The sequence below is a fragment of the Equus przewalskii genome, chromosome 22, assembly GCF_037783145.1.
Source record: "Equus przewalskii isolate Varuska chromosome 22, EquPr2, whole genome shotgun sequence".
NCBI lineage: Eukaryota > Metazoa > Chordata > Mammalia > Perissodactyla > Equidae > Equus > Equus przewalskii.
Window position 1 is genome coordinate 654614 of NC_091852.1, and position 26925 is coordinate 681538.

General features: G+C 40.5%; 1 protein-coding gene across 45 annotated transcripts in view; it reads left to right on the forward strand.

Moving 5' to 3' along the window:
- CDC14B (cell division cycle 14B) overlaps positions 1-26925 on the forward strand; it is a 92600-nt gene that overhangs the window by 53049 nt on the left and 12626 nt on the right. For 24 of the 45 annotated variants that reach the window (XM_070589881.1, XM_070589862.1, XM_070589879.1 and 21 more), the window contains 7 exons: positions 4280-4346; positions 6833-6895; positions 9924-10011; positions 10505-10735; positions 17068-17206; positions 17379-17538; positions 18248-18345. In XM_070589881.1, coding sequence (XP_070445982.1) covers positions 4280-4346; positions 6833-6895; positions 9924-10011; positions 10505-10735; positions 17068-17206; positions 17379-17538; positions 18248-18345 — 846 coding nt within the window. Of the gene's footprint in view, positions 1-4279; positions 4347-6832; positions 6896-9923; positions 10012-10504; positions 10736-17067; positions 17207-17378; positions 17539-18247; positions 18346-23072; positions 23219-26925 lie in introns of all 45 variants that reach the window. The other 21 variants (XR_011531385.1, XR_011531386.1, XR_011531387.1 and 18 more) reach the window with 3 other exon arrangements.

Here is a 26925-nt window from a genome sequence, read left to right on the forward strand (position 1 = left end):
TCCCTGAGTCACAGGCACGTTACTATACAGTGACAGTTTTGTTCCACAGAACTCTTATGTTGGCACTCCTTTATAATAGTGCCATTCTTAAAGATTATAATACAAGGTCCTGAAATAGGATGAAGCTCACACACTTCACATAATCCACGTAAGGATGCATGGAACACTGTTGATGGAAAAGAGATTTTGTGTAAATTTAAATACAGGGGCTAAAATTATTGGTGTCTGGCACTGAGAAATAAAGTTAGTTACTTCTGGTCCCAGGAGCAAAAGTCAGTAATTCTGTAGAAAACAGGACTTAGCTAGAAACAGTTCAGGTTTGTGAAATTTGAAATCTCTTCAGTTGTGGTTGCCGGCTACTTGGTTTATCTAAAGCACTGTTTCTCCAAGTGTGGCCGATGAACTCAAGCTGGTCTGTGATAAGTACAGGAATCGACAGGAAGATTTTAGAAACTTTTATTGTAATTTAATAGAGTATTTTTATGTCTGTGGAATCAAATAATAGAATATTTGAGCTTGTATTTTATGTAGTTTTTCCTTCCATTTTTCTAATATAAGATTATTGCATTACTTTGAGTATGTAATGGTACAATATTATTGTATTTTACAAAAGTATTGACCTATGACAGATTTAAAAATCTGGTGCCGGCCCCATGGCCTAGTAGTTAAGTTTGGCACGTGCCGCTTTGGTGGCCCTGGTTCAGCTCCCAGGTGCAGACCTATACCACTCATCGCTAGCCATGCTGTGGTGGCAACTCACGTACAAAATAGAGGAAGATTGGCACAGATGTGAGCTCAAGGCCAATTTTCCCCAGCAAAAAACGAACAAACAAAAAAACACCTGGTGCTTCACCACATTTTACTATAGAAATGTATACCACATTTACATTTTCTATAGAACTGACTAATTAGAAAGTAGGCCCATCAGAATTAATAAAGCCTGGTAATATTTTGAAAGAAATTACATTGTTGTCTTTTATCCATGCCACTTCAAGTGCATAGAATAAATATAATTGCTAACAAAGTATTGTTAACGAGGGATTGTGCATGCATAGCATTTGTGTACATTTAATAACCTCTTTTTATGCTCCATAGCAATATTTAATCAACTTAGATATAATTCTTCAGCCACTGAGTTTAAATATGTATGTATACATATGTATATGATTTCTTAATGAATTATATTAGATATTTCTCTGCCTCTCTAAGTGAAAAAATAGTGTAAGCTGTAGTTCAGTGTTTTCCGAATGCCTTAGGATCCTTGTTATGAAGAACATGTGCTGCTTTGGTATTCCTGTAGTACTCGTTTGCTTCTTAGTTGGTTTTTTTGTCTCTGCTCTCTGTGTTCTTGAAGAATAGTACTGCATAGCTGTTAATATCTTGGCCGTTGACCTCAGGCAGTTGGGAGTTGGACTCTCAGCTCTGCCACTCATGGCTCTATGGTTCTTTCTGAGTGTGAGCCTTAGTTTCCTAGTCTGTAAACGGGAACAGTAGTAGTATCTTCCTAATGGAGTTGTGAGGATTAAGTAACATCCTGCGTATAAACCTTGGAGTGGTGCCTAGTCCTGAGCTAACATTTGTTGAACATTCAAAATCTTTTCTTTTTTTAAACTGATGTATAGCTTACATACAGTTACAAGACCTGCTAATATTATGTGTATAGCACAGTAAACTTCAGTGTGTGTATATGTAACTACTATTCAAGGTACAGAACGTTGCCAGCACCCCTGAAGAGTCCCTTCCACCCCTTTTCAGTCAGTGACTGCCGCTACGACTTCCACCACCAGCAGTTAGTTTTTCTACCTCTGAACTTCATATCCGTGGAATCATCCAGTATGCAGTCTTGGAGAGCTGGGACCCAGCTTTTTAAATACATACTGTCTGTGAGATTTATCCATGCGCGCTGCCGGGTGTTGGTAGTTCATCCTATTTTTATTGCTTACGTAGCATTCTATTCTATGAATATACCACGTTTTGTTTGCCCATTGTCCTTTTGAGGGACACTGGGGTTATTTGCAGTTTTTAACTATTAAAAATACAAGCTACTGTGAAAGCTGTTATTTTTTAAACTACTATTTGACATTGTAGTTTCTAGACAACCCTCCTTCATTGATTCTATCTGCTTTTCCAAGTTTGTTAAATGATCTTATTGGCAAGGGTCCCTCCACCATACACACGCAAATGCTTAGATCCAGATTTGTAGGTGCTATTCTCCCCTTTTAAAGAAGCCTGATTGCTTGGATGGGAAGAAGGAGGTGTTAGGTGTGTTTAAAGTCGGAGGTGTAAATGAAATGAACATGAGTGAATAAAGAACAATTCTTGTCTATTCAGATTGTACAGTGTATGAGGCAGAACTTTAGCTGAGCCCAGATGAAATCTTGTCGAATCATCGTTTACTAGAGCAGGGCTTCACCCACAGTAGGTTCTCAAAAAATATGCATTGAGTAAATGCATCAAGTTGTCCCACAGACAGAATCAGCATGCCTTTAACTTGATTGGCAAAGAATTATCAGTAGGTTAAGAAGATAATAAAAATAGTCAGCTGAGGAGACGTGGTTAAAAACATTGGGATGCAATTTGAGAGTTCCTCCTATTTCCACTGGTGATTTTGATTTTTTTTTCCCCCACTGGTAATTTTGATTTTGATTTAGGCTAAACTACTTCATTTTCCCACCTTAGCTTCTCTATCTAAAAATGTTCCTTGTTGCGTGAAAATCAAGTGTTTGTGTTGATTCTGTAGGTCAGTAGCTCTTAAACTTGAGCATATATCACGATCACTTGGAGGACTGTTAGAACAAAGATTGCCTGGCACCAGCCCTAGAACTCCTGGCTCCGTGGGTCTGGGGCGGAGCCTGAGCATCAGCATGTCTGACAAGTTCGGGGATGCGGGTGCTGCTTGCCCAGGGGGCAATTGGTTTTCTTCTTCCTGAGTATTGCCAATGAGCTATTGGTAAAGTCATTTTCTAGGTTGGATGGAGACCTTTTCCACCTTTAGAAGAGCAGCTTTTAAATTCAGAAGCTTACAGAACAAAAAGACTTGTGAGACCTTATGGCCAGTCCTCGTGAAGGCCAGCATAAAGCACACCTCAGTAATTCTAACCAATTCAGACAGTAACGTCTAAAACGTTTCTAGCTGAAAAGGATGCCCTTTTCCTTGTTGTTAGTTTAGTGGTGCTGTAATACTCTAAAATCGTAAAGTTTGTGCAAGAATTAAAAATTTAAAGTGTGCAGTTTAATCTTTCAGATAATTAGTATTACAGTGTGAAAACCAGCCAAGGCAGGCAATTAACAGTGGCTCCAGTAGCAAGCTGATCCATTGAGGGACCAAATAAGTACCATGCAGATAGGCACAGGTGTTTGGCAGCCTAGAAGGATCACAATTAAGTTAATTTTTATCTTACCTAATTCCAAAAGTTTTTCCCTTTGTAATGGCTCAGAGTAGCCAAAAAGGAGAAGCAGGTGGGCATGGATGAGTGCCTTATTTTTCTGGACAAAATCTTAACTACGTTAAGAGATTGTGGTGAGGTTACTGGTAGATATTGATGGAGTGTTGGATAGAGTTGTCTGTAAACTGACTGAAGCACTTCCTGAAGAGTAGAGTGTCTGTGCTAAAGGCGATTGACTCCCTAGTTCCTCTGGTTTTATTGGTACCGTTGTCCTTTAAGACTCAGAAGGAAGTTATCCCACTAAATTGTTAAAAATTATGCAAGCATAATGAAAGGAGCAAGATGCCTTTTAGTTTGCACCTAGTATTTCAAATATTACCTTGATTTCCCAATATTTTTTTCCTCTTTAGATGGAGATAGCATTCACATGCTTCCACGCACACACACACACACACACACACACACACACACACACGTATATACAGCATCACTTCCGTGTTAACAGTTTGATATAGTATTTTCCAGTTTGAAGAAAAAATTCAAATGCCTTGCCCTTTGTGGGGGAGGGGTACATATTGATTGGTTGAACTCAAAAAGAAACTTTTGAAGCTTGGCAATCAATGGCAGAAATGATCTAGAGAGATCATTTGAAATTTAGGAAGGGATCGTTATTGATCCATGTCTGTAAAACGCTATCTACTGGAGCAGGTGGAAACCGCAGTGCAGTTTCTATTGGTGACGTATCCTTTATTTAAAAACCAAAATGGAAGAATTTTTGAGTCTGGTCCTGAATACGTTCGATTTTAAATTCTAGTCAGCTTCATCTTGAGGTAAGTCTCCTGCAGAAAATTAAATTAACTGAGCTTTGTATTTCCATACTTTTGGAATTTCAGAGATGCTGCCTATGGGAGTTGCAGTTTCTACATTACACTTCTTGACTGTTTTTATGCAGTAAAGAAGGTAAGTGGCTCGTGGGGTGCACCCAGTGTTGTTTTGGGGAACTAAAGTACAGTCCAAGGAAGATGAGGCCTTTTCCCCACAGATCTTCCAAGATGCGTATGATGTCAGAGGTGTCCCATTTGCCCCCTAGCATTAGCATGACACCAAACCAGAAAACAGTTTATTCTGAATCTGAATACTTCTTTGTATGAGTAGGGGGAAAGCCATTTGAACAACAGGGGACAATAAGAGACAGTTATGTAATTAGGTTCTAAATCCAGAACTGGTTTTGAGTGTGTTGTGATTTCAAAGAAAAAAAATAGATTATTGGTTTCCAAGTTCTTTTTGATTTATGTGTTTTATTAGTCTGATTCCCATTAATCCTGTTTACAACAGACATTTCCATAGCACAGTAACTGTCAAACACTTTGTTTTTATATCTTCAAGCATTCAATTTCTAGTTCAACAGAAGAATTTGGATAGCCTATTAGTTTGTTACTAGATTTTATATGAAACTAAATAGGTCACTACCTGCTTTGTCAAAGCTATTTTAAAATAACTCCTGTGTTTTATATCCAGGACTGCTTGCAGTCTTTGACTCCAGGGCACACCCTTCACATCTCGGGCTAACTGAATGGGGTGCCCTGGAATTAGGTGACGCAGCAGGCCCTGCTTGTAACAGTCCCTCCTGCAGGAGTATTTCTTGAATGTCAGGGTAGTACAAGAAGCTAGAACTGTGAATGAGTAGCCCATGGATCAAAGAAGCCTTCAACAGCATCGCGTGTTTTATGTGACTTAAATTTTCAGAGGCAAAAGGAACCCAAGTTTATTTTCTTGTATAATGAAACATAGTGGCTTTCTACTTTGAGAGAAGTTTTATGGGTTGAAATGAGAGGACTAATTAGTACGCACATTCAGAGATTAATTAGTGTACCTTTTTCCTGTATCAGGCAGTGACAAATGGAACTTACTTTGGGGGGGGTTGGAGTCCAATGACTCTGGTGTGTGGAGCTGACTGAGGTGGTCGCCACACACTGGGGCGGCTTCATCAGGCCTCAGGACAGGCGGGGTAGGCAGAGGGGGCTGTCAGGAGACAGACAGACAGCAGGTGCAGTCACAGTCCCTGCCAGGTGGACCCCTTGGAGGCGGCATACTGGTCCTGGTCCTGGGGCTCCTTCCACTCCCACCACCTTTAAAAGAAGAGAAGAAAAACTTTGAGGGCCTCGGGACTGGTGTACTATAACATTCTATAGCAGTTTCTATAGTTCTTAGCTCAGTTTTTTCAATCAGATATTGTATCTAAAGTCTAATTAGCTGAAACTACAGGCCAAAGATTGCTTTTTTCATGCTATATTTAATTTTATTGAAGAGTTGACAGCTTCTAATTTTCAATTTAAACATTTTTATTTGTGACTGACTTTGAAGATTATTGCATATATGAAACATTTATAAATGTAATTGTTTTAATTTTAGTGTGACTTCTAATAGGATCTCCTTATGAAATTCAAAGGAGAATAGAAATTGCCTATAAACTACATTTTATTATATCATTCTGTTGGGAACAGCTGTAGTCCAAATATCATGACATAACTTGAGTATTTAGAATTCAAAGAAATAAAATTCCTTATGGACTTGGTCTTGGAATTAGAACTTAACCATATTTTATAAAGTGAGGGACTTTTGTTTGGTATGTAGTGTTCTTATTTTTCATTCGTATTTCAGAGTTTAAATTTTGAAAACTGGGTTTACAGAGCCTCCTCTTTTGAACCAAGAATACCTTGCTGGTCAAGAATTCTTGCTTAGGTTCTGTCTGGCCCAGTGACTGGGGAGCAGCGGCCACTTCTTAGGGCCTCCAGCTTGCCCTTGTCTTAGAAGAGACACTCTGCCTAGTTCTCTTAGCGTGCCCTGCCCACTGCCACTCAGAGTCAGGCTACAGAATAGAACAGACATTTTAGGCATTTTTTTCTTGCTGAAAGAATTTTTTTCCCTCACAATTTTGAATTTTAGTGTTGATCTCTGGGCTGTCTTTGGTATAGGGAACATTAATCTCTTAATTGAAGACTGTTCAGAAGAACTTGAAAGTGAAGGTATTTATGAAGTGTGTGGGATTTATTTGGGATAAACTAGCCTTGACTTCTTCCCCCTGCATTATGGATTTAGGGACCCCTGGGTGATACCTTATATTTGAAACCTGAGTAGTGTTGGTCTAGTAAGTTAGTAGGGTGACTTTGAAGGCTGGATTATTTAGTTCTGCATGGATAGGATGATTGATGAAGGGAAAGGAAAAATCAAATTACATTAAAATACGTTGTTATAACTAATTTTCCAAATAAAGGAAGTGTTTAAAAGACATAGCCCACCTCCTTTAAAAACTATTCAATGGAACATAATCCAAATATAATAATGCTTTTCTGGGGTGCCTTCTGATATTTATTCTTAGGCAATTGGATTGGAAATTGTTTCCTTATTTGCATCTTTGTTCTTAAAAGCTTTCCTTTGGATTTTAGGCAATGCATTATGGCTTCCTTAATTTCAACTCATTTAACCTTGATGAATATGAACATTATGAAGTAAGTTTTCAAGGATATTCCTTTTAAAAACTCTTTTATTCATGTTTTACTTACAGAAGTAATACTCTTGCTTTTTAAAAAGTTGAACAATTTAGATCTGTATAGAGTAAAAAAAGTCAAATCTTTATCCTCTGACCACCATTTCTGTAGTCCCTGTTCTTAGTGGCGATTTCTGCATTCAATGCATCCTCCCAGAGTGTATGAGTGTGCTCCTAGGCATTTCTCTTTAATGTGAAGTTTAAATTTTTTTAGTATTGATGACTTTCATTTAGTGATTAAATAAGATAATGTTTATTAAACCCTTAACATAGGATCTGATGAGACGAATAGTCATTATACATTTAGTTACCTCGAGAAGATATCTGTTTTTATTATAACCTTCTGTTTGTATGAAGTCAGGACACTTCTGTTTGCAAATTACAAAAAGTAAACACAAATGGCTTAAATAACAAGGGGAAAATTTATTGACTTACATAAAAAAATCCAGGAGCAGGTGTGACGTCACACATGACCAGATTCAGGTGCTCAAACACTTACCAGAAATTGGGCTGAAGCAAGTTTTGTTCAGGCCGGCCCTCCTGAGCAGTGATGAAGATGGCCACCAGCAGCTTTGACTTCAAGGCCCCTGCAGAAGACGAATTCCTCTCACTGGCCTGGCTTACGTCCTGTCCCTAGCCCTGAACCACACTGTGTTAGGGGTGGGTGGGTTTAGAATACGCTGGCCATCCCAGGAGCTGCAGTGGTGGGGTCAGCCCTATCAAACTCTACAGATAGAAAAAAGGGAGAAGAGAGTCCAGGCAGGGAAACCCACAGGTGTCCTCTACAGTTTTTAATCTGGTGTGTTTTTTCTTTTAAAAGAGTAAGTAATTTGATTTTACCATTCCACCTTCCGAATAAGAAATGACTAAGATGCTGTGCTACAGGTTTTTTTCGGCCAAGAATACTGGTGGAATCTAGTCTTTTTATCCCAACTGAGTTACCTTGAGCAGACATTCTCACTAAGAATGGAGTGATTCCACGGACAGTGCTCTGTGCAGCGCCATCTGGAATCCTCAGATAACTGCTCTTTCGCAGTCACTTTCTTAAAGTAGCTGTTCTTTAAACTCTTAGGTATAACTGAACCATTTTGTTGATGAAATGGGTTGATAGTTACAATCAGTCATTACTGTGATGTGCCAAAGATGTGAAAGCATATCGGTGATTCATTCGGGCCAACCCTATCTTTCCTTCTCTGTAATAGCAATACATTTCTAAAGTTCAATGTATATTTAATTACGACCTTAAACTACTGAGTGTAATTTAATTATTAACACCATTTTTTTGTGCTTGTCCTTATAAAATTAAACATTTAAAGATAAAATCTACTTTCTCTTTTTAGGTGAGCAAAATGACTAGAAACTAGTTTCTTCGCTGTAGAACAGGGCTGCCCTTGTGTGTGACTAAGGGGTCATAGGGTCTGAGCAGCTTCCCTGTCACGAGTGCGGAAACTGCAGCTTTGCAGGGAGGTGCAGGGTCACGCACAAACGCCTCTTGCTTTCCGTGAAGCTGCACCGAGGCACAGGGAACTGTTTAGGTAGCTGCAGACCACGGGTAGCTCACAGACTGGTTTGGTTTAGTCTTTGCAGTGTATTTAGAAATTTTGGGATTACTGTCTTGCATTGATTCCATCATGTCCATTTTTTCCTCTTTCAACTTCTCTAATTCAGGGTGTATCTTATAATCTATAATGCCTACGATTCATTGAAATCTAATCACGGGTTTCTCGTTAAAAACTCCAGATTTCTGGGGCCAGCCCAGTGGCATAGTGGTTAAGTTCATGTGCTCTGCTTCAGCGGCCTAGGGTTCGTGGGTTTGGATCCTGGGCATGACCCTACACACCACTCATGAAAGCCACACTGTGGCAGCGACCTGCATACAAAATAGAGGAAGATTAGAACAGATGTTAGCTCAGGCCCCATCTTCCTCATCAAAAAAACAAAAAACAAACAAAAAAAACCCTCCATATTTCTGGCTTCACTTCAAAATTGGAACATCTGGCAACACTTGTCCTCATTTCTGCTTAGACCTTTTAGCATGGAACATGGGCTCACCAATAATTGAGTCAAGTAAATTGGTTATGGGTTACCCGCCTGGCCTGTAGATAGATGTTCAAGCAACTCTGAGTTTATTTCTTACTTGTTCTTGGGTACTCATATACACACCCCAGTTGCAAAGCTAATTGATCTTGTTTTTATCACTAGTTCTCTCCTCCTCCACTATCAACTATCTCCTTCTTCCTGCTTAAGTCTTTGTCTACCCGTTTCTATTGTTCGTCTTGAACTATATATTACAATAATTGAGGTGGTAACTCAATCCAAAGGGTGTAATAGCAGAAAGTGAAGCATTGTAAATCTCAGTTTATAGTCATGTTTTGATCTAGAGACATAGTGTGATCTCACTATACTTACAATTTTGGATTTCCTGGTGGGTTTCCTGAAAACTTTTCATTGACCCTCTTATTAAGTGTGAAATAATGGAAAGGTGTCTCGCTACAAATAAAAAGTAAATATTGAGAAGCCAAGAACCTAAATACATAGTTTTCTCTTGTTTGTTCAAGGAGTCAAGATTGCTCATATTGGAAGCCAGTTAGCTATTCAGAAAAACAGAAGTTTCCAGATCCCTCAGGATGGAAAAGTTTGCTTTCTTATTAATTAGCAACAACTGCATGAAAATTTGCTCAGATAAAATAACCGAAGTACTTAGGTAGATTGTGGATAGCAGCAGTCAGCTCCAGTTTCCAAAGACTAGCAAAGAAATTTTCACCCTGGCAAAGAAATGCCATTAATAGAAAGTGATGAGGACTAGAAGTTAACTGACTGTTCCCTGGGAATAGTCATAGCCAGCTAGATTTTAGTTTTCTGTCTCATAGTCATTTATGTTTTCGTGCTAAAGCAAATGGATTTGAAGTCCTTCAGACACACAGTATTAAGAAGGGGTGTGGAGAGGAGATTAAGTTTAAAAATGAATTGTACTGGTTTTCCCTTTGCAGAAAGCAGAAAATGGAGATTTAAATTGGATAATACCAGACCGATTTCTTGCCTTCTGTGGACCTCATTCAAGAACAAGACTTGAAAGTGGTATGCAAAAATATGAGACCAGTATAGTTTTATTATTAGAAGTATCCATTCTGATAGCCAACCCGGTGGCGTAGTGGTTAAGCTCATTCTCTCCACTTCGGCAACCCGGAGTTCGCAGGTTCGGATCCCGGGCATGGACCTTGCACTGCTTGGCAAGCCACACTATGGCGGCATCCCACATAAAATGGAGGAAGATTGGCACAGATGTTAGCTTAGCAACAGTCTTCCTCACAAAAAAAAAAAAGAAAGAAAGGTATCCCTTCTGTATTTTCTTTTGAAAGATGCTGAAGAGTTAGACTAAGCTTGACTGTCTTAAGTAGTTAAGTATGCGTGGTCATTTTAGTACATCATTCTGCCTGGATTTTAACTTTTTTGTTTTTTCAAACTTATAGTCAAATTAATATTCATACTGTTTCCTGGTGAATTACAGGTGAAATTGTTATCCATTGTTTTCTTTCTGATTTCACAACATCTGGTGAATTTCTTTATGTAGGTTACCACCAACATTCTCCTGAGGCTTATATTCCGTATTTTAAGAATCACAATGTGACTACCATTGTCCGTCTGAATAAAAGGATGTATGATGCCAAACGCTTTACGAGTGCTGGCTTCGATCACTATGATCTTTTCTTTGCGGATGGCAGCACCCCTACTGATGCCATTGTCAAAGAATTTCTGGATATTTGTGAAAATGCTGAGGGTGCCGTTGCAGTACATTGTAAAGGTATGTTTCTTGGGTTGGTTAAAGAATGGTGGACGTGTATGTATATATGTGTAGAATCATACTACACTCATTTAGATATGCCAGGACACTTGAAGCTGCCTTTGTTTTTAAAGATTTTATCTTTCCTTTTTCGCCCCAAAGCCCCCTGGTACATAGTTGTATATTTTTAGTTGTGACTCCTTCTAGTTGTCCCATGTGGGATGCCGCCTCAGCATGGCCTGATGAGCAGTGCCATGTCCACGCCTAAGATCTGAACTGGTGAAACCCTGGGCCGCCAAAGCGGAGCACACAAACTTAACCACTCAGCCACAGGCCGGCCCCATGCCTTTGTTTTTAAAAGAATGACTGTTGTTTTCTTTTGTAAGTTGCTTTTTTCTTAAAACCACTTTATTGAGGTATGATTGACATTAAAACTCTGTACATTTATAGGTACCTGTGTTCTTTATAGAATGCTTTTAAAACCCTAATTTCATATGAAAAGTGTAGTAAATTAAATTGTATTCATAGGAGACTGACCCTGTGGCCGCCTGGTTAAGTTCGCGCTCCACTTTGGCAGCCCAGGGATTTGCTGGTTCAGGTCCTGGGCGCGGACATGGCCCTGTTCAGCAAGTGGTGCTGAGGTGGCGTCCCAAGTGGCACAGCCAGAAGGACCCACAACTAGAATATACAACTATTACTGGGGGGCTTTGGGGAAAAGAAGAAGAAAAAGAAGATTGGCAACAGATGTTAGCTCAGGTGCCAATCTTTAAAAGAAATATATATATATATTCTTGTTAACTCTGTAAAGCCTTATCACATTGAAATGCATTAATTTATTCATCAGATATCTATTCAGTGCCTACTGTTTGGTAGGTTCTAGGGTATGTCAATGAGCAGAGCAGACTCCAAGAGTCTTTGTGGAGTTTATATTCTAACAAGTTGCTATGTTTTCAGCAGCTAGAACAGTACCTGGCACTTAATAAACAGTTATTGAATGCGTGAATGAATGTGTAATAGTACGTCATATGAATGTGCTAGGGATTTATTTAACTTTTCTCCTCTTGTTAGATAGTTGATTAAGAAGACAAGGAATATATTTATTTTAAGAGAAGTTCAACATTGAAAAAGAAAAAAACAGCAAACCTGGGGAACAGCCAAAATGTAATCTCCAAAGTTACCACATTATAAGATTCAAATGTCCAATTTTCACCAAAAATTCACAAGGCATACTAAGAAACAGGAAAGTATAGCTCATTCAAAGGAAAAAAGGAATCCACAGAAACTGTCCCTGAGAAAGACCAAATGGTGGGCTTACTAGACGAAGACATTAGAACAGCTGTCTTAAAGATACTCAAAGAGCTAAAAGAAAATGTGGACAAAGTCAGGAGAACAATGTATAAACAAAATGGAAGCATCGTTAGGAAGTAGAATACATAAAAAGGAACCAAAAAGAAATTCTGGAACTGAAATGTATAGTAACTCAAATGAAAAATTTACTGATGAGATTCAAAAGCAGACATGAGCAGGCAGTAGAAAGCATCGGTGGACTTGCAGATAGGACACTTGAAATGATCAAGTCTAAGCAGCAGAAAGGAAGAAAATTGAAAAGTGGACTGAGTCTAAGGGATCTCTGGCACACTGTAAAGTGGACCAGTGTGTGGATTGTGGGAATCCCAAAGGAGAAGGGAGAGAAAGGCGCAGAGAGATAATTTGAAGAAATAGTGGCTGAAAACTTCCCAAATTTGATGAAAGACATGCATGTAACTATCAGAGAAGCTCAGCTAACTCTAAGCAGCATTAAACTCAGAGACCTACACCAAGATACTTTATAATCACTCCAGAGTCAGAGACAAGGGGATCTTGAAAGCAACCAGAGAGAATCGACTTATCACATACAAGGAGTCCCGGTAAGATCATGAGCAGATTTCTCCTCAGAAACCTTGGAGGCCAGAAGGCAGTGGGTGGATATAGTCAAGGTATTGAAGGGAAAAAACTGTCAACCACAAATCCTATATCTGGCAAAGCTGTCCTTCGAAAATGAGGGAGAAATTAAGACGTTCCCAGATAATTATAAGCTGAGGGAGTTTGCTACCACTAGGCCTACCCTGCAAGAAATGCTCAAGGTTCAATGAAAGGACACTAGACAGTCACTCGAAGCCCTGTGAAGAAATAAAGATCTCTGAGAAAGCAAATACATGGACAATTATGAAGGCTAATATTATTGTAACCTTTGTTGTAAACTCTCGAATCAAAAGACAGAGATGGAAAGAATGGCTTAAGAAAATAATAATCCAACTATATGCCATGTAAAAGAGGCTCGGTTCACATCCAAAGACACAAATAGGTTGAAAGTGAAAGGATGGGAAAAGATGTTTCATGTAAATAGTAACCAAAAGTGAACAAAGGTGATTAGACTAATATCAGACAACGTAGACTTTTAATCAAAAAAGATTACAGGAAACAAAAAAGGACATTATATATTAGTAAAAGGTTAAATACAGCAAAAAGATACAACAATTATAAACATTTTACATTCTTAATAACAGACCTAAATATGTGAAGGAAAATTGGCAGAATTGAAGGGAAAAATAAACAGTTGTACAATAATAGTTGGAATTTTAATATCCCACTTTTAGTAAGGGACAGAACAACCAGACAGAAGATAAGGAAATAGAGGACTTGAACAACACAGTAAACTCGTGGGATCTGGCAGCGTAGAGAGCGCCGTGCCCGCCAGCCACGGAGCGCACACACACAGCCTGCTACTGGTGGGGGCACAGCAGTGTGAGTTTGTCCACACCACTGAACTGCACACTTCACAGTGGTTCAAACGACCTCCAGAAAGCAACCGTAAAGGGACATGGGTCATGGGGCCAGCCCCGTGGCTGAGTGGTTGCGTTCGCATGCTCTGCTTCAGTGTCCCAGGGTTTCTCCGGTTTGGATCCTGGGAGCACACATGGCACCACTCATTAGGCCACACTGAGGCGGCATCCCACATGCCACAACTAGAAGGACCCACAACTAAAATATACAACTATGTACTGGGGGGCTTTGGGGAGAAAAAGGAAAAATAAAATCTTTTAAAAAAGAAACATGGGTCTTTGAATTACCTGACAAAGAATTTAAAACAGTTGCCTTAAAAATGCTCAGTGATGCTAAAAGGAAACATAGAGAAGTAAATGAAATCAGGAAAATGTTGTATGTACAAAAATGGTAAATTTTATGTTATGTATATTTTACCATAATTAAAACAAACACAATTCAACATTGATTATTTCATCTTTTTTTTTTATTATGACAAGCAATTAAGGTTATTCTCAGCTAACGTGCTCATTCAGAGTGGTTTTTGTATCCAGGGGACATTTGCTGATGTCTGAAGACATGTTTCGGTTGTCACAACTTAGGGGGAGGGTTACTTCTGACATAGTGGGTGGAGGCCAGAGATGCTCCTAAACATCCTACAGTGCACAGGACGCCCCCACCACAAAGAACTGTCCAGCCCCAAAGGTTAGTGTGCTGAGGCTGAGAAATCCTGAGGTTGACTGATTAAAGGTTAAAAACCTGAAGAGAATTTGATATGATTAGGTCTTTGATTTGGGAAGAAAACTGTTGCCTGTGAAGATTGGATTATCAAGTGAAAAGTGAGATTCATTAGGAGGTGTATTAGTTTGTTCAGGGTACCATGACGGAATACCACAGACTGTGTGACTTCAACAACGGGAATGTATTTCTCACAGTTCTGGAGGCTGGAGGTCCAAGATCAAGGTGCTGGTAGGGTTGGTGTGTGGCGAGGCCTGTCTTCCTGGCCTGCAGACAGCCACCTTGTTTTTGTCCTCTGTATTCCCTCTCTCTTGGTGTCTCTTCCTCTTCTTATGAGGAAGAATACTAGTCCTCTTGGACTAAGTGCTCCCTCACCCCATGACCTTATTTAGTGTTAATTGTGTCCATGAAGGACCTTTTCCCAGAGACACTTACATTGGGAGTTAGGACTTCAACATACGGATTTTGGGGGACACAGTTCCTCGCATGTAAAATCCGTTGACCTCATCCCAACAGCCCCGAATCTCTTAACCCATCCAGCATCAATCCCAAGTCCAAAGTCTCCTCTCAATAGCCTCTAAATCAGGTACAGGTGACACTCTGGCTACAATTAATCCTGAGGCAGAATTCCTCCCCAGCTGTGAACCTGTGAAAGTAGACGAGGTATTTGCTTCTGAAACACAATAATGAGACAGGCATAGAATAGACATTCCCATTCCAAACTGGAGAAATGAGAAAGAAGGAAGGGGTGACAGGCCTCAAGCATGTCCAAACCTAGCAAGGCAAATGCTGTTAGACCGTACGGCTCGACAATATCCTCTGTGGCTCGATTCTCTGTACTATATGCCCACTGGGGTGGCAGCCTCACCCCCTTGGCCCTAGACAGTGGCCCTACCCTTGAGGTCTACTGAAACCAGGGAGGTGGCCCACCCCATGAAACCCAGGAGTAGATAGCCTTGATCCGCAGACCTGTGGTGGCCGTGGCAGCCCTGTTGACCTCTGCATCACCCTCGGCGTCATGCTTTCCTTTTCTTGGAGGATGAGGCTTGTTTGCAGCCAGATGACTCTAATGTTCAGTCCTATAGAGTCCCGGAAATCTGAAAGCCTGCCTTTATTTCATCGTGTGTCCATCCCTTTAGTCCAAATTGGCAGTCTGTCTGCTGATAGAATGCCATCACCCTCTCTGGCTTCTGCTGAGAGGGCTGATTAAATCCATGGGTATTCTCTTTGTGGAGTTGACTGACCACATCCTTGCTCCAGAACACAACTTTCTCACTTTTTGCAATATGGCTAGGCCTAGATTTTTCTAAATGTTTAGTTTCTGGTTCCATTATGCTTAACAATCCTTTCTTCAATTCATCTCTCTCCTCGCACACTTGACTATAATCAGTAAGGAGAAACCAGGCTGCGTCTTCAACACTTTGCTTACAAATCTCCTTTGCTAAATATCCAGGGTTGTCAGTCACCAGGCCTACCTTTCAAAAGGCACTAGAATGCTTTTCAGCCAGGGTTTTTGTCACTTTCTCACAACCAGGACTTTCTTCCAGTTTCCAATAACACAGTCCTCATTTCCATCTGATTTGCACCAGAATCAGTGTTAACGCCCATATTCCTACTAACAGTTTCTTTGAGGCAATCTAAGTTTTTTTCTAACATGTGCCTTAAAATTTTTGAAGCCTTTACAATTCCAATTTCAAAGCCACTTTCACGTTTTCCCATATTGTTACAGTAGCGTGCTATTTCATGGTACTAAAATCTGGATCAGTGAGGGTTTTCTAGAGAAACAGCCAGAACCAGGATGTGCATATGTATGGAAGGTGATTTATTATAAGGAATTGGCTTACATGTGTGTGGAGACTGGCAAGTACGAGGTCTGCAGTGGGCTGGAAGGCTGGAGACCCCGGAGAGCCGATGGTGCAAAGTCGAAAGGCAATCTGTTGGAGAATTCCTTCCAGCTTGGGGAGGCCAGTCTTTTGCTTCTGTTCAGACCTTCAGCTGATTGGATGAGGCGCATCCACGTTATGGAGAGCAGTCTGCGTACTCAGAGTTCACCAGTCTTGTCCAACTAGACTTGCCATGTTGATACATAAAATTAACCATCACAAAAAGTAATGCCAGTGGTCTAGATGAGAGTAAAGGAGGACAGCAGGAATAGAGTAAAAAAATAAATCCATGTGGGGGCCGGCCCTGAGGCCGAGTGGTTAAGTTTGTGCATTCCGCTTTGGCCGCCCAGGGTTTCACTGGTTCGGATCCTGGGCACGGACATGGCACCACCACTCATCAGGCCACGCTGAGGCGGTGTCCCACATGCCACAACTAGAAGGACCCACAACTAAAATACATAACTATGTAGTGGAGGGACTTTGGAGAGAAGACGGAAATTAAATAAATAAATAGATCCATGTGAAAATCGGTATGAAAGTAGAGTAGAAAAAACTGTTAGATGAGGGAGAAAGTGCAAGGTTTTAAGCCTGTGTTTTTGGTACCATGAACAGAAAACCCAGAGTAGAAAACTGCACTTCCTGAGAATCATGGCTTAGAAAGTGATTTTCAGTCTTAGCGATACACAGAATCAGCTGGGGAATTTTAGAAATCTCTAGTTCCAGGCTGTATCACGTACCCAGTGAATCAGAATTCTGGAGGTCAGAGCCAGTATTTTCCAAAACTCTCCAGGTGTTTGGAGTGTGCATGCAAACTTGAGAACCACTGGTGAGGGGAGCAGAATCATGGGAAGCCTTTTAAAAACATTTTCCCTCAGCAACAAAATTCTTGAGTCCGTGAGACGGATCTGATTGCTTTATTTCTTTTCCTAGCGGGCCTTGGCCGGACGGGCACGCTGATAGCCTGCTACATCATGAAGCATTACAGGATGACAGCCGCTGAGACCATTGCCTGGGTCAGAATCTGTAGACCTGGCTCCGTGATTGGGCCTCAGCAACAATTTCTGGTGATGTAAGTTAACAGAGAGCTTTTGTAATTCCTCAGGGAACACGTGGGTCTGGAAAATGATGGGAGTAGAATTTTTCTTAGTCTCTGGTGACAGTGGATAGTCTAATAGGAGAAAGTTGTTCGTATGTATTTTTCTGAAAAGCTGTATTTTGATGATGTTATTTAAATGCTCTAGGAAACAGACAAACCTCTGGTTGGAAGGTGACTATTTTCGTCAAAAATTAAGGGGTCAGGAGAATGGAAAACACAGAGCAGCTGTCTCAAAACTCCTCTTGGCTGTTGATGACATTTCAATTAGTGGGGTCGAGAATCAAGACAAGCAGGAACCCGAACTGGTAATCGAAGCGTCCCCATCACGCTGTTGTCATTGCTTTAAATGCTGTTGAGAACCTTTCAGGGCATGGAGAAAATTGTAGATAAAAATAATAAAGCGCATTTTGAGGGATTATCGTCACACTTTTTTTTTTTATACTTATAGCCCTCTCTAGGAACTTTTTATTCAAAATGGTTAAAACAAGGTAATGTGTCCATAAAACTAAAGTTTTTTTTACTTACTAGGCACTGGTGGAAAAAAGACATTTGTGAAGTAAGCTCGTTAGATGGGCCTAGTTACTCTCCCCGTCCCCCGCTTTTTCTCCATTTTGTGACAGCTCACTTAGGGAACCAGTCGTTCTCAGATGGAGGACTTTAAAGAACCAAGAGTTCTTTAGGGGAGAGTGATACTATATTAAGTAGTGGTAAGTAGATTGTGAAATTTACCAAAGGATGTTTTTGATATTGAAAACCCATTATGCCTCTTCACTGTCGATATGTTTCATAACGAGTGCTATTGGGTTCTGTGTCTGTGAAAGTCACCTTTTGGTTATCTTGAAATGTGACCTGTAGCTTTATTTGGAAAGCAACAAAGTATTTTAGAGTTCAGCAGAAAGTTAAGTGTATCGTGTGTGTGTGTACATGTGTGTGTGGATAAATGTAGGTGCTGTGCTTTACTGCATTAATAAGTGCAACTTAAATCAGTAGCTCAGTATTTTTTTACTTATACAGTACAGTGATGATGACGAAATCAGCGGAGTGACTCAAGGTGATAGACTTCGGGCCCTGAAAAGCAGAAGACAATCAAAAACAAACGCTATTCCCCTCACGTGAGTCTGGTTTCCTTTGTGTGGTTGATGTTATTTAATATGTACGTGGGGTCGTTCATGAGCTTTTGTTCTGTGTGTTTTTCTCCACAGTTGCATGCCTATTATGCCACTTTGAAATGATTATCGACATTATTTAGAATCTGGGGGTGTTGCCCACAAAGCTGTTGGCTATCCTTCATTCATGTCCATCTTCTCTTGTAACCTTGCTGGCCTATATAGATAGGAAAGCAACGTTAGGAAGGTTTTTTCTCCATGGATAATCACCATGTGACGTCCTCAAGACAGTGACAGCAGATGTAAACTGCAGAATAACTGATTGGTCTATAGTTATTAATTGTGAATTTCTTTAAATTCTCTACCATATTGCAGGTAGTTTGATATGATAGAATTTAATCACTGGTGTTATGGTGGCTTAATGTCATTATATTATTTTAGGGAAACAATGAACTAGATTAAACCATAGTTTTGTGTTAATTTGTTTGAGGAATTATTTTCAAGTTACAGAAGGTTTAGCCGGGGGATGGGAAGTTTAATCATTATTGTGTATGTGTATGTCCCCTTCTACTTGCTTGTGTTAAGTGTTAGTTTGGATACAATCTCATGGAACATCCGGGATTATTAGAAAATATGTAGAATCAAAAACTTAGCCATTGTACTTTTTTCCTAGGGTATTCTTTAGTAAATGCTCCCTCCTATGCCATTGGATTCCTTCCTTCTAGTAACCTCCTTTTTTGTGTGGGACACCAAATTTGCAGCTTTTCTGGAGGGGGCAGTTGATGGAGATAGGTCATTCTGCTCAGTGGGCCTTGGGTAATAAGGTAAGAAACTGAGGACATAATAAATGTTCATGGCAGAGAAGGACAGGCTTTCTTTTCAATTAAAAGTGGCTCTTCACTGGTATCTCCTCATAATCTTAAATTCTAAAGTAGAATTACACATGAGGCCTGTGTTGTCATGGACCACCATCTTAAGAGGTTCTTAAAAGACCAAATGAAAAGAATGGAGTTTTCCAATATAAAGCACCGGGTGAATGAAAGTGTCAGGATGGGTTATAGGCATTAATAACCTTTCTCTTTGCAGCTTAGTGGTACTTCAGTCAACTAGAATGCTTTCAGAATGCTGTGTTTTATATAAGTTTTTAACTCCAAATGCCATTTTGTTTTTAATTTCAGCAGAAGTTTTCATCTAAGCCCTTAATGGTTCTTTTTATATAGGAATATTATAGTTCCTCTGGGTAATCATTCTGAAGCCAGTTTTAGGCACCATGGAGAACCTAGGGGGTACCTTGGAGCGGTGCCTCCCAAGCTTCTGTGTGCCGCTGAGTCCTGAGGAGTTTGTTGAGATGTAGGCCACACTCGGGGGGTCTGGACTACGTCTGTGCTCTGCATTTTGAGCAAGCTTCCAGGTGTTGCAGATCTGCTGGTACAGGGAACACACCATGAATCGCAAGCCCTAGAAAATGGGTGATTCTGTGGGTTGCTTTTAGTTGTGCCCAGGTCTTTTGTTTTGTTTTTAAGAATCTGCAGCACATCAGTTTATTTCTCAGTAGCTTGTTGCCTTTTGTTCAAAAGTCCAGTTTGGGGTCAGGGGAGCAGACTTCTGCTTAGTCAAAAGTTCTTGTTGAATAGCGCTTATAGGAAATTTCCTTTAGTTTCTCTCAGTCTGCTACCTTGTGAATATGTTTTCTAGAGAGTTCAAATCACTTCATGGTCTTTTCTAGAAAAATTAAAGCTATGAAAGTCTCTTTCATGATTGATAGGTTTGTGGTAGTAGAAAAGAAAAGAATGAATAAAGACTAAGATTCTAAATATTGTTGGAAACCAAAAGGTGACACTAGATGCTGTTATGTGTTCCCTGGGACTGGAAGTTGAGTGTGATCAGTGATGGTTTAATAACAGTGACTAGCAGAGACTGGGGAGGAGAGGCCAGCCTCTGTGCCATCATTTAGTTCTCTAGTGACAACCCCCACCCCTAAAAGGAAGAGAGAACAGTGTCCTTTGCTCTGAAGCACTTTTCTTTTTTAAAGATTTTATTTTTCCTTTTTCTCCCAAAACCCCCCGGTACATAGTTGTATATTTTTAGTTGTGGGTCCTTCTAGTTGTGGCATGTGGGAGGCTGCCTCAGTATGGCTTGATGAGCAGTGCCACGTCCACGCCCAGGATTTGAACCGGTGAAACCCTGGGCTGCTGAAGTGGAGCGTGCGAACTTAACCACTCGGCCACGGGGCCGGCCCCTCTGAAGCACTCTTGGTGTAAGTTAAAACCACGTAAAATGGTAAAAGCTAAAAAAAAAAAGACAAACTTGTTGAAGATCCTCTTTAATTGTAATTATAATCCTAAAAACAGTAGAATAGCACCAAAACTGTTCCCCTCCCATATACACTTTAGGCCACACTTTTAAAGGAAAAAGCAAAATGCTGAAGTCCTTCTAAGCTCCTAATTATGTGTGAAGCCCCTGGGGGATCTTAGATTAGTCACAGCACGTTCTCTCCTCCACAACATTCTCCCTATCCGCCCCTCTGCTGTTTCAAACCCTCTTTGCTGTTAATCAGCTCTTCTTTGTTCTTATTTGTGGCTCTTTTGGCCCTAGAAGAGAAGTCAGTTGGAGATTTCCTTTTCCTTCCAAGTCCTTATTGTTATTTTAGAAATATGAGTCCCAGAGCCGGAGACAGAGTGAACCAGCAGCAGCTTGGGTGGAGAAATCTAAATTGAATTCCTGCCTCGCAGTTTTGGCTCATCTGTCACTGCAGGCAAGGTATTCTGGTTCACTGTGGCACTTAGCTGAATGAAAATACTTGTAAGAAGGAAAGTTAGTGAAAATATGTATGTACTGGTGATTCTTAATGGAAGTTATAATACATTAAATATCATTGCAATTATTGGTTTCTGTTTTACAAACAGTCAGTATTTGGGGAAAATTAAAGTTGTTAGAAACTGTAAAATACTCATTTTCTCAGAGAGCATGTCTGATCCTGACTACCATGAAGACAGTAAATTATGTAGCGCTGTGACCTTGAAGTGACCATCAAGATGTGATGGCAAGTATATTATTATCTGTGCTGACATAGATTTGGTAGATTTTATAGCTTTATCCATGCTGCCTCTCTTTCTACATACTGATATTTCCACTAGGTCTGTTAGGGTTAAATGAGATGATACATGAAGAGCGGTAGTGCCTCCTACATGGGAATAAGGTGGAAATGTGGATATGCTATCCTCAAAAACTCCCCAAACCCCCTTAACAGTACAGTGGAGATGAGTGTTTTTTTCATCATTGGAAAATAATTCTTATCCCTTGAGCTTTACTAGAGGAACAAATAAAAATCTGTAATGCAGACACTTGGATATTCAGACCATTATTCCTTTAAGATAACTGTTAAATCAGTAACTGCAAATGAAAATTGGGATGGGTGGAAGGTTCTTTGTTCCTAGGCCATTCATCCGCTTCTCTGTAAACAGTAAGCTCCTGTAATCTGAATGTGTATCAGTAGGGGTTTTGTGGGAGTAGCAAAGGAGATAGTGCAGGTGTGGATTGTGAGGTAAGGTTAGATTTGATTGCAGGTCCACCCTTTAGTGAAACCGCTTGTCACCAGATAGAGTGCCTGGCACATAGTGCTTGATGAGTATGATGACAAGGACAAGATAAAAAATCAGTCGGTTCTGGCTTAATCAGCCTAATAGTTTGTGCAGAGCAAATGCTCAATAGAGCCTTTTGTAATTGGTCACGGGTGTGTCTGGGTGATCCTCTGGGAGTGTAGTGGTTGGAAGGAGTTACCACCCTCCCAGCCACGAGGGGATGTCCTTCCTCAGTGCTGGAAGCTGGACCATGGATTAGGGGACGCCAAACTGAAAGCCAGGTTTGGTTGCACGAGGAAAATGAGTGAGGAGAACAACTAAGGGAAAATATTTAGTATTAATACATTCGGGAAATTTCCCATAATTTGTGTTGCCTGAGGCTGGGTGTGTTTCAGTAATCTTTGTTTTCAGAATACGCGATTTGCCTGAACTCCTGATGCGGAGTACAATTCCACTGAATGAGAGCAGTTCTGCTGTGCTGTGTTCATTTATAATTGGGCCTCCTATGAGATTGTTGTTAATTTTCAGGACAAGGCTTTTTTTTTTGTTGGTTGGTTTTGCCTCCTTTTTCTCAGTGGTTTGGTTTAGTTTTTTTTTTTTTTTAAAGATTTTATTTTTCCTTTTTCTCCCCAAAGCCCCCGCACCCCCCCGTGCATAGTTGTGTATTTTTAGTTGTGGGTCCTTCTAGTTGTGGCATGTGGGACGTCCCCTCAGCGTGGCCTGATGAGCAGTTCCGTGTCCGTGCCCAGGATTTGAACTGGCGAAACCCTGGGCTGCCGAAGCAGAGCATGCGAACTTAACCACTCGGCCACGGGGCCAGCCCCTGGTTTAGTTTACTGTGTGTGCATATCATGTGCTCTTTGAAGAATTTCGATCATATAACTTTGACTCTGATTTCTATATCATACAATGAAATTAATATGGGGCGGTTATCCAACTAGAGATTGGGTCTAATCTTTTGTTACCAAATATCAAACCAGTTTAAAACTGAAGCCAGCATTTTTCCCTACATAAAACGTAAAACTCCATCCTTGTTCCCCACCTTGCATCACAGGATATCTGAAATTCACACGTGGCTTTATTTATTTATTACTTTGTTTATTTTGGCTTCCCAGTCTGAACATCTGTTCTTTCCCCTTCACCCCTTTCCAGATGCTCCCTAGCTGTGCTGACCTCCGCACTGTGTAGTGTTGTCCTCTGGTGGATTGTTTGTGACTACATTCTCCCCATCCTGCTATTCGGTCTCGATGGTTTAAGAACACAGTAGCCATCAGGACCCTTTGACAAATAGCTGCTGTGTAAGTGTCCCATTCCATTTCTCTACTAGAGCTCACCTCCGGTGTCTAGTGTGTTTCTCACGGTGCATGTTTTTCCTCACTATCAGCTCTCCTAGCTTTTGTTGGTTTGCCTTTTCTCAAAGGTTCTTTTTCTGAATCTTTTCAATTAATGCGATGGTGTTGGGGAGGGAGGTATTCACTGTTCCTTTCATACAGGGGATATTAAAAATAACATACTTTGTTTTTCAGTTATGCTTAATCTTAACAGATTTTTTGAAATAGCAATTTATAAAGACAGTGAAATAATTTCTTTTCCTTGTTGAAAATATTTAGTTAGCTTGGGATAATCGGGGTGGCTTTCTTTCAGTCAGTTGTCGGTACAAGTTTTGCGTGTTTTCTAGAGTAAATATCCTCAGTATATCCTTTCCAATCTAGCAAAAAGAATTTTCCCAAGGGTTGTCTGCTGTTGGTAGAGATTTGCTCTCGTCGCGGTGAGGTGTGGTGCGCGTCCTCGTGCTTCCTCTGCTCCTCACGCTGTCCACCCCACTGGCAGCGGGCGGCGGCTTCCCTGATAAGTCTTGTGTCTTGAGGATGCAGAATTTTCTCCTCTGCCTCATTTCGTTCCCTTCCCTTTAGGGAATATAGTTAAGTACAGTGTTCAGAACTTGATAGTAAGTGAAAATAGGAAAGCAGAGACGCCTGGAGCCCGTCGTTTATGTTTGTGTTTCCACGTGACAGTGATTGGGCTCCTTACTCCCCCCACGCTCCTCCTTTCCCAAAAGTCACCAAAATGCCTTCATTAGGTAAGAGAGGCAGAATTTGTGTTCTCTTGGTATCTTTCATCCTTAAATGAACGCCTTAGCGGTACAGAGACTTCTGCAGAGGAAAGTGGCAAGAAGCTCAGCTGCAGACCGTCCTTTAGTTAAGTCTGTGAGCACAGAATGGAGGGCGTGTCCTCTCAGACCACGGTTTCCGCCACCCTCTTCTGTCTAGGCTGCATTCTTTTCTCTGAAACTTTTTCTTTAGCTCATATTTCAAGAATTTCTTCTCTTGTTCCAACTTGGACTTGGGAGTTATAAAGGAATACAAAAAGTTCCTTCCAGGATCTCGTCCAAAGTAAAATTCCATTGCAGCCAACTCCAGGACTTTGTGGTCTCACTGAGTGTCTTCAGATGGCTAGAAAAGATGTAAAAATCTAGCAGACTCCATTCTTTTCAAAATTAAGGAAAAGCTGCTTAACATGTTCCTATTTATGACATTTTCTTGAATATCTTACTAATACAAGCTTATCACCTAGGCAGATATATTTCAGATATAGATTATCCTTTTAGGTGTTTTTTTTCTTTACTTCTCTTAGTAAACTTAGATTTCCACATATTCTGCCTCAGGAGCACCACACGCTGTGTAGATTTATTCTTCTCTAACTTTTCCGAGTGGTGAAGATATGTTGCATAGATGGAGTTCTACATGGGTGGAGTCGTTGCTGATAACACTCAGGCACTTCCTAATTGTATTATTTTTCCCAGGGTAAGTTTAAAGATAGTCTCTATCAGGCTCTTTTCTTTTTAATATTCTATGTAAGATAGAACCTTTTTTGTTATTACTGACATTTGCCACTGCGTTTCTAGACCCAAAGCAGAGTATTCAATTTAACCTGCCTGATTAATTTGGAGTTTATGGAAACAAAAGCTTTCGACAGTAACAGTGACATAAACAGGTATAATCCTTGTAGTTATCGTTTGAGGTGACTCCTCGTGGGCACCATTGTTGACATTCCCCTCTGTTGGCTGGTGTTGTGGCCTCACCTAGTAGGTTGTTACCTGGATGCTTGGAGAACCTGACTGGAACAACACTTGAGATTGCCTGTCAGACTCTTAGATGATGGGAAGGTGCCTCTGGTGGCCGTGGGGCCTCAGGCCCATCACTTTGAAAGCTCGTTTTGTGTCTGTGGTCAACAACCAATGTGAATAGTGTGCAGTCGCGCTGATGGATTCTTTACTTGGAATTTAGCATTTATGTTTAGAGCATTTTGTGGCTTGATGGGTGAGAGACCTGGCTTTTCCATTTTTTGCTTTGCTGAATGCTTCAAGTTGCAGGTAGCAATCTGAGAATACTGGGGCTCAGAAGATACTGCAGAGAAGAAAGTAAACTGAAGTATAGGCAAAAGATAGAAAGTAGGACTGAGGATTCTGTCAAGGAGAAATGGAAAGGAGAAGATGCATACTCTGAATGTTGCTGTGCAAAGCCTGGTGATGAGCCTGGTTTGCAGGGTGGGAGGTAGTGGGTTCCCACATGCCCTATGGGATCATGAACTCTTCACCCATGTCTGCCCGTGTACCCCACCTTATGGTGTGATGTGTAGGATGTCACAGTTACTCTAAGTGTAGTTGTTGGTTTCCGCACTTTATTGATGCATAACCTACAGATGTAATAACTGTTCTGTTGTTAATGCAAATACCTGGTGACTCAAATCTTTACTGTTGTGATCAGTGCATTCCGAATTTCTATCATGCTCTTCTTTTTAAAATCCCACATAGGGTCAGCCCCATGGCATAGTGGTTGTCTGGCATGCTCCACTTTGGTGGCCCGGATTCACGGGTTCAGATCCCTGGTGCAGACCTACACCACTTGTCAAGCCATGCTGTGGCAGTGACCCACATACAAAGTATAGGAGGACTGGCACAGATTTAGCTCAGGGCCAGTCTTCCTCAAAAAAAATAAGTAAATAAATAACATCCCACATAAATTATTAGCTATTTTAATATTATCATTATATTACTTCACATGAATTATTTACATTAATTTTAGAGAAATACTTTTTAAAAGTTGTTTTCTATTAGCGTAAAATTTGATTTAGCAGTAATATCTTGTTTTGAATAAACATTTGAGTAATAGTTAATTTAAGAAATCAGGACTTAAATTTCCTGAGCAAGCAATATGTCGGCTCTTATTTTGTTTCACATATTAATGATTTTACAATGTGTTTGTTAGTTGTCTATGCTTTTGGGCCACAAGTGGCCTTTATATATCACTTTATATAATCATAAAGAATTTTTAAATAAATCCTGTTTTCAGGCTGGAATTCATATGCCAGGGCAGTTGGTGCCTTCTTTGATCATGCAACTGTGTCTGTATATACTTTTTCTATTTTGTTAGAACATTCAACATTTAGGTTGTTGAAACTTTATAAAGAATCTTGAATTAAGCATTGGCTCATTTACCCGCCATCGGTTTCCCTCCGGTGAGACTGAAGGCCTGTTTCCTAAGCTTTCAGAAATACTGCTTGGAGAAAGCCAAACATCTGGGGTAGGGGCCTCCCCAGCCCTCCTCCTCTCTTCGCCAAGCTGCTGGAAAACTGCTGGGCTCCAGCCCTCTCCCAGGGTACAATACAGCCCATTGTTTCTTTAGTGAGGAGAAGTTAGCGTTTTACTCAGTGTTGAATATGCTGTGGTTTGGGAAATTCTAAGATGATAGGAATTTACTAGTCTCGACTACATGTTAAGGGCCTGGCTTTGGATGTCAGCCGAGGTGGTGGCGATGCAGCATAGGATGTGGGCCTGCTGGTTAGTTTTCGTGGTTTCTTTTTGCTCTTAGGAACTGGGTTCACGTAAGTCGTTGCCGGCTGTCTCACCTTTATGTTTGGATTTGAGAGGAGGAAGCTTTTTTTAAGTCAGTGTATTCTCTTCTAGACAAATAAAAATTTGAGTATATGTAAATGTGTGTGTGCA